This window comes from Tachysurus fulvidraco, chromosome 12, assembly GCF_022655615.1.
Source record: "Tachysurus fulvidraco isolate hzauxx_2018 chromosome 12, HZAU_PFXX_2.0, whole genome shotgun sequence".
Lineage (NCBI taxonomy): Eukaryota > Metazoa > Chordata > Actinopteri > Siluriformes > Bagridae > Tachysurus > Tachysurus fulvidraco.
Window position 1 is genome coordinate 27209241 of NC_062529.1, and position 7880 is coordinate 27217120.

Genomic DNA, 7880 nt, shown 5'->3' on the forward strand with positions numbered 1-7880 from the left:
TTTTATTATTCACAACATTTTCTATTACACGGTCTATTAGAATGTCATGAGCTATAGTGTTGAATGCATCACTAAGATAAAGTAGAACTTATTTTCAGGTGCACTCTTGGTCCCAAGGCTAAGAACAAGTCATTTTGACATTGTTTCTGTGCTATGATGGGTCCTGAAACCTGACTGGAATTCTTCAAAGATATTGTTCTCCTGTAAGAAGGAGCATAACTGAACAGACACAACCGTTCCTAATATGTTGTACTTAAACAACAGGTTACAACTGGGCCTGTAATTTGATAGTTCATTAGGATCTAGTTTAGGTTTCTTAATAAGAGGCCTAATAACCGCCGACGTGAGGGGTTTAGGGATGTGACCTAAAGTTAACAAAGGAGGTAATAATATTGAGCCAGAAGTTCTGTAGTGATAAGTTTATATAGCGCTTCCTGTCCTATACTTAAAGCCATGCAGTTGGACTTGTGATTGGCTGATTAGATATCTTCATGAATGTTTAGGTGTACAGGTGTTCCTATTGAAGTGGACAGTGAGTGTATTAACACACTTGTAAAATCTTCATTTTCTCAATTGCACAGAGTTTTGTTTTTGCCAAAATAATTTTATTTCCACAGCACATCACTTTCACACTTATACACTGAACATTTTGACTAATCCCATGTACAGGTAAAGCTGCGGGATACAAAATCAACAGGAAAACTGCATTCATGTAGATCATTAATCATACTTCCTATGAGATTTTCATGGAACAATTTTATTGCAAAGGTCCGTCCCACAGCATGCAACAGGAAATTTGTTAGTTTTCTGCAACTGCAAACACTGAGCCCGTGTTAAGCATCTCTTTCCAACAAATGAACCTGAGGGAGTTAAGAGAAGAAAGATATAAGTAGACATTCTATAGCAAACCAGTTCAAAAATCATTAATGTCATTAAAACATTAAAAAAAGCTGGGAGACTTTTATTTTTAAATAGTTTCACACACACACACACACACACACACACACACACACACACACACACACACACACACACACACACACACACCTATTACAGAGAACCTGATGGTATGTTGAACGTTAACAGGTCTGGCAAAAAAAGAAAACAATAAAATCTTTCAGTGTAACATTAGACGTACCACTGGGGGTAAACACCCTTGTGGCAACACAGGTGTCTTGACCACTGGTACAGGTTACAATAGAACATTTTCCATCAGGAGTACACTTGTGACATTTAAGGGCAGAACCTGTGGAGACCAGACACGATAAAGGTTTTAGAGATACAATGTTTATTTTACTGAAAAATGTAGTAGATTTTTTCTCGATTTTTAAACTAACATTCTTTCTTAATTTCAAGATCCGTTGAAGTTTTAGTTTGAACCATTTTCAGAGTCAAGACAATAGGCCTTGACTTTAAATGAACTTGAAGCTCAGGTCACTCACCACTGGTCAGCAGAAGGGCAAGAGCCAGAGTCACAAGCAGCATCTTCATGATTCTGAAATTGATTTCAGCAGCTCCATCAGATGGAACACTGGGAAAGCTTTGCTAATGTTGCTCATACCTAGCTTTATATTGTTTTATATAAGAAAATATAAAAACACATTCTGTCATAACCAATGCAAATGCATGCCAGAAGAACTTACCTTGAGCGTTACACACTACAGTATGAAATTAGTCTCTGAGCTTGAACTGTGCACCTGTTCTACATCCCACAGGTTCATCATTCCTCTTTTAAATGAGCCTCTTGGTCAGGTTCCCACCCTCCTGGTCACATGCTTCTCTAGTCCTGTGATTTATAATATTTATTCATTCTAATTGTTAAGTTTAGCATGGGGTGGTGTACCTGAGGGGCAAAGTGTTAAATAAATGTTAGAAATAGGAAAATGTAAATATTTACTAATCTATATATTTGTTCAGAAATGTGTGCATGCTGAAGATTAGCCTAAGAATATGTAGATAAAACAGAGCTAATCGTGACTGTACTTGTCTTTGAATGCACACCTATTGAAAGTTCCCACCCTCCTAGTCGCGAGTTTCTCTAATGTTAATTATTCATTTCACATCAATTAAATTTTAATTGTGTAGCACTTTTAACACTGGACATTGTCAGGAATCAGCTTTATAGAAAGAAATTAAGCAGATTTGAAATTCTAAATGAGCAAGCTAGAGGTGTTGATGGCAAGGAAAGGCTCCCTGAAGTGATATTAGGAATAAACACCATGAGGCATAAATACAAATCTTTACACTCATATAAATCTGTGAAGCAAGTGGAGAGAAATTAGCGTAGCTGCTGTTCATAACATTAGCAAGCACTAGATGATAAGTGACGTGACATACGGCTAAGTACGGTGACCCATACTCAGAATTTGTTCTCTGCATTTAAGTGACAACCTTTCTGGGTTTTAAATGAACCCTTTTCTGAGATGCAAAAACAAAAAAATAAATTACTTTCAAATTACTTTTTTACATTAAAATAAATAAATAAAAATTATTATTATTAATAATAATAATAATAATAATAATAATAATAATAATTTGTGCTGCACGATTAATCATATCGCAATCGCGATATCAAGCCTGTGCAATTACATGACGCAAACTGCTGCAATTTCATGAACTATACAAATAATAAATAAATGCATGTGTGGCCATGACAGCCCATTCTCTCTGAGAGCTGGTTGCCTATTACATACACTAACCGCTAATACGCTTATTAAAAAAAAGACCAGTGAGTTTCAGTTTAGGCAGTGACACGTGTGGTGCGTATGGTCATGTGACTTTTTCCGGTGTGCAGCACGGAACGGGTGAAGATGGATGTCGAGCAGACGGACACTGAACTGGTGGACAGAAAAAATTTTACCTCTGTTACATGTAGTGTTAATTTCATCAGACGAGACAAGAAGTAATATGTTCAACAACCTTTTTTTCATGACTAAGACGAGACGATGACAAGACTGCACCACTGTCCAAAACACTGACTAAGATTAAATTAACATGCATTATTGTTGATGGAAAAAGACGAGAGGAAAATGTTTTGTGTAAAATAAAATCTAAGATAAAATCTCTCTTCATTTTCGTCTACAATTGTCTCTGTTTTTCATCAGCTGTTACGCCTTTAAAATATTCAGAACGAGTTCGTGGCTTCGCGCTGTTGCTCGTTACAGGTCTCATACAGCTGTGGCTGTGACACGACACCGCTGAACAATCGTATTGCTTCCGCTAAAGAAAATAGTGCGCTCCGTCTCTATGGTTAGACATCAAGTACATCAAGTCCGAGTGTATGTACTGTTTAAACGAGTGTTCTCAACTTCTCACTGACACTTTTGTGATTTGGAGTTTTGACAAGTTTTATAGCATTGATATTGTTTCTTATTCAAAAGTGGTGACAGAAAAAACTCTTTACCCCCAACCTGAAACCTCTTCCCCTGTCACAATCACATCATAATTAATATTAATAATTAGGCTTAAAAGCAAATGTATATGTAAGGGAATCAAGTTTAATAATTACATGTAATATTGCTCCAAATATCATCTATAATGGTGTGTGCAATACCATGTATAACTTGTATTAAGTTGGTAATTTACTTTATGTAATGTACATGTTTGTTGTTGTTGCTAGTTTGAGTTTAGAAATAAAAATTTCAGCATTATCACTAATCTGTGTGTGCATTTTCCTTGAGAACCAAGCAAGTTAACTCATGATACCATTTGTTTATTATACCGCAAACGCAATATTGACCTCAATAATCACAATATGACATTTTCCCTAAATCGTGCAGCCCTAATAATAATAATAATAATAATAATAATAATAATAATAATAATAATAATAATAATAATAATACAAAAATACTGCCTTTAAGTCATGCAACTTAACTTCAGAACTAAAAGATTCTAAATCTACAGCTCAGGCATAACTTAAGCCTTTACTGTCTTCTTGGAATGATTTGTGGTAATTAAAAGGCAAAAATCATGGACAGGAACTTAGACATAGAGACCATGCATGGTTTCACACCGAGTGCTTTAAGCATATATAACATGGACGACGTGCTGTTTTGGTGTCAGCTTCGATTTTCTGGCGTTTTCTCCTGTTTGTTTCTTCTCTTTGCTCATTGACATTGTTATCACTCCCTTCCATTTTGTACACACACACACACACATACACACACACACACACACACACACACACTCACACACACTCGCACAAGCTTTAAAATGAATTAAAAGAGGTTTTAAATTACATTTAAAAGGTACATTTTTGTAATCGAGTTACTTGAGGAATCGTTTCCACCCTAAGTGAGATGCATCTGTAATATAAAACACAAACCTGAAACAGGACAGTAACATTGTTAGAAATATCTCGCTCACTGCGGCGCTCATTTTCTGCTTATCAGTCGCCGGTTACTGAAGCAGGAGACGACAATATGGCACAACCAAACTTGATACTGTTACATGATTGGCTGTTAGCGTGTCACTCCCTACGTTGCTAGGTTACCAGAGAGTGCTTGCCTTTGTTAATGCAACCAAGCTTGCTTCGCAACCTCTGTTTTCTTCCGACAAAGGATAAAAAATATCAAACGTTTTATCGAGCACATTTTATATCGTTCACGTGTCTATCGTGATACATATCATTATCGTTTTATCGCACAGCCCTAGTATATATACAGTGTGCCCAATGTTATATACACATAGATGAATGGGAAATGTTGGGCAGAATGTACAGTAATGATATTCCACAATATTATAATTGTGGACTCTGTTGTTTATGCTTAAGTAAAAGGAATAGTTCTGATCACTTTGTTCTGTCTCTCCCCCGTACTGTATGGATCAGAAACATTAACATTAGATTTTACCATTTTAAGTTTAAATTGAGTGTTATACACATACCTGAGGCACACAGTATGCAAATGGTTAATGTTGTGTAAGAATACTATTTCTGTGCCAGAGAAAAAGAGATTAATAAGGTGATATGATCTGATTGCATCTCAATTCTAAATAATTTGTGTTTGAATTATAAGGATGAATTTAGCAAATTTACGGTTTTAATAGAGAGATTTAGAGCATGCTGTGAACAGAAATGTGTTTCTCTACCTGCAGGTGCTGCTCTTCTGCATGACCTCCGCACGGTGGTATCCTGAAAGTTTGCAGAATCCATCATTACTGTAGACAATGGGCCAGTCCACAATCTGAGCATTTCCCAGCACAAAGTTTGTATCTGTAGAAACAGATTTTGGAAAGACAACAAAGGATGAGCTACAAATATTAACCATTGTTATTCTATCAATTTATATCTTTTAATTAGGTCCTAATGGTGGAATAAGTACAAATTATTTAACTACATCTTTAAATATCACAGAGATGATGTCCTAATGAAGTACTAATCCTGCCATCAAGTCAATTCCTGACTTCCATTTGTATTTATATTATTTGTATTGATTATCATTGAGATAAGTAAGAATATAAATGAGTTTTAAACTACAAATCACAACTTGTTGAAATAATCTGATTCTGCTAATTAAAACCAGACCTAATCCACATGCTAACTCTTTACCTGTCAGTTACTATTTTATAACAATTCAATTAAATTTATTTGTATAGCACTTTTAACAATTCGTATCGTCTCAAAGCATCTTTACATAAGTATTGAAACAGAAGAGGAAACATATAATAATAATAATAATAATAATAATAATAATAATTTTTATTATTATGAAGTAATAAAATGAAGTATTTGAACCTCATAATTAAATACAAAACAAGGAGAAAAACTGTAAACAGTTCCACTTTTTGAAAAAAGAACAACCCCCCCTCCCCTTTCAATAGGCTGTCTACGGACCTGATTTCTGTAGTCACCTCTTACCGTCGCAGGCACTATCATCTACAGAGCAGAGGTCACAATCCCAGTAACTCCATCTACCCTCCACTGTTGTGTAAGTCTCACACAGTAGTGGTAGGTGGGCTCTGGAATTGTCAGTCTGCTGTAAAGAAAGCTGATTTTATCTCTGCTTTAACTTCCCATTACTCCTTTGACTTCCTTGCTCTAACAGAGACCTGGATATCCCCACAGAACACTGCTACACCAGCTGCTCCATCCTCTGCCTATGCTTTCTCTCACTCACCACGAGAAACAGGCAGGGGTGGTGGTACAGGTTTATTGTTGTCAAAGACATGGTGCTTTACACCTCTACTCTTCTCTCATTTAACCATCTCTTCTTTTGAATTTCATGCCATTTCAGTTACCTCTCCTATCAACCTTGTTATCATTGTTGTTTATTCAATTCAATTCAATTCATGTTTATTTGTATAGCGCTTTTTACATTAGACATTGTCTCAAAGCAGCTTTACAGAACATAAACATAGAGCAGAAGGTAGACATAATTAATGATAAAGGAAATAACGAATAATAAAAGAAATAATTAACAAAATAAAAATTCTAGGTTATCATTAGATGTGTATAGTTCACAATCTGTATGTATTTATTCCCCTATGAGCAAGTCTGAGGTGACTCAGGCAGCAGTGGCAAGGAAAAACTCCCTTAAATTGGTAAAGGAAGAAACCTTGAGAGGAACCGGACTCAAGGGGGAACCTCATCCTCATATGGGTGACACTGGGGGTGTGATTGTAATATACAATCAGATAAATGTTGTATTGGTGTAAGGATCATGGACTTCGGATCTCCTTAGTATCACAGAGTCTAACTTGAGATGTCTCAGGATTCTTAGAGTCGCCCTCGGCTCAGTGGACGTCCAAAGGCTTCGTCCCACAGAGGACATTGGGAGCTGGTACAATGTCTGGATGCCTCGGGATGGGTACAAAGAGAGAAGCAGTGGAAAGGGATTAACATATCTGCTGTTCATAAAAATGTGCCGGTCTTATGTACTAGTGCATGATACTATAGGATGTATTATGTGTACGCCTGACTAAAGAGATGAGTTTTTAATCTACATTTAAACTGGGAAAGTGTGTCTGAGCCCCGAACACTATCAGGAAGACTATTCCAAAGTTTGGGAGCTAAATACGAAAACGCTCTACCACCTTTAGTAGACTTAGATATTCTGGGAACTACCAAAAGTCCTGAGTTTTGTGATCTCAGAGAGCGTGACGGATTGTAAAGTGTTAGAAGACTAGATACATGGGAGCTAAACCATTAAGAGCCTTGTACGTAAGTAGCAGCAGTTTGTAATCAGTTCTAAACTTAACAGGTAGCCAGTGTAGAGATGATAAAATTGGGGTTGTATGATCATACTTTCTTGTCCTAGTGAGAACTCTGGCAGCTGCATTTTGGACTAACTGTAACCTATTTATTAAAGATGCAGGACAACCACCTAGTAATGCATTACAATAGTCCAGTCTAGAGGTCATGAATGCATGAACTAGCTTCTCAGCATCAGATACAGACAGGATGCTTCTCAGCTTGGCAATATTTCTAAGGTGGAAGAAGGCTGTTTTGGTAGTATGGGCGATATGATTTTTAAAAGACAAGTTACTGTCTAATAAACACCAGGTCTTTCACTGTCGAGCTACTAGTAACAGTACATCCCTCTTAATGGGAGTTAAGTTGTGAGAGTTTCTGTGCACTGGTTTTTGGACCTATGAGTAGTATTTCTGTCTTATCGGAGTTTAACAATAGAAAGTTGCAGCTCATCCAGTCTTTTATCTCTCTAAGGCACTGAGTTAATTTGAACACTGTGGCTATTTCATCTGGTTTTGATGAGATATATAACTGTGTGTCATCAGCATAACAATGGAAACTAATCCCATGTCTTCTAATAATGTTCCCTAATGGAAGCATGTATATCGAGAAAAGCAGAGGTCCTAGAACTGATCCCCCCATAATTAACTGGTAATAAACTGGAGGATTCACCATTTAATTCTACAAA

General features: G+C 36.5%; 1 protein-coding gene across 1 annotated transcript; it reads right to left on the bottom strand.

The window, feature by feature from the left end:
• Positions 1-711: 711 nt before the first annotated feature.
• On the bottom strand, positions 712-2064 carry LOC125146095 (secreted Ly-6/uPAR domain-containing protein 2-like). The gene is made up of 4 exons (XM_047821938.1): positions 1644-2064; positions 1443-1495; positions 1139-1246; positions 712-860 (listed from the first exon to the last, which is right to left on the bottom strand). The coding sequence occupies exons 2-4, from the start codon at positions 1489-1491 to the stop codon at positions 745-747; spliced, it is 273 nt and encodes a 90-aa protein (XP_047677894.1). The 5' UTR covers positions 1492-1495; positions 1644-2064; the 3' UTR covers positions 712-744.
• Positions 2065-7880: the final 5816 nt, after the last annotated feature.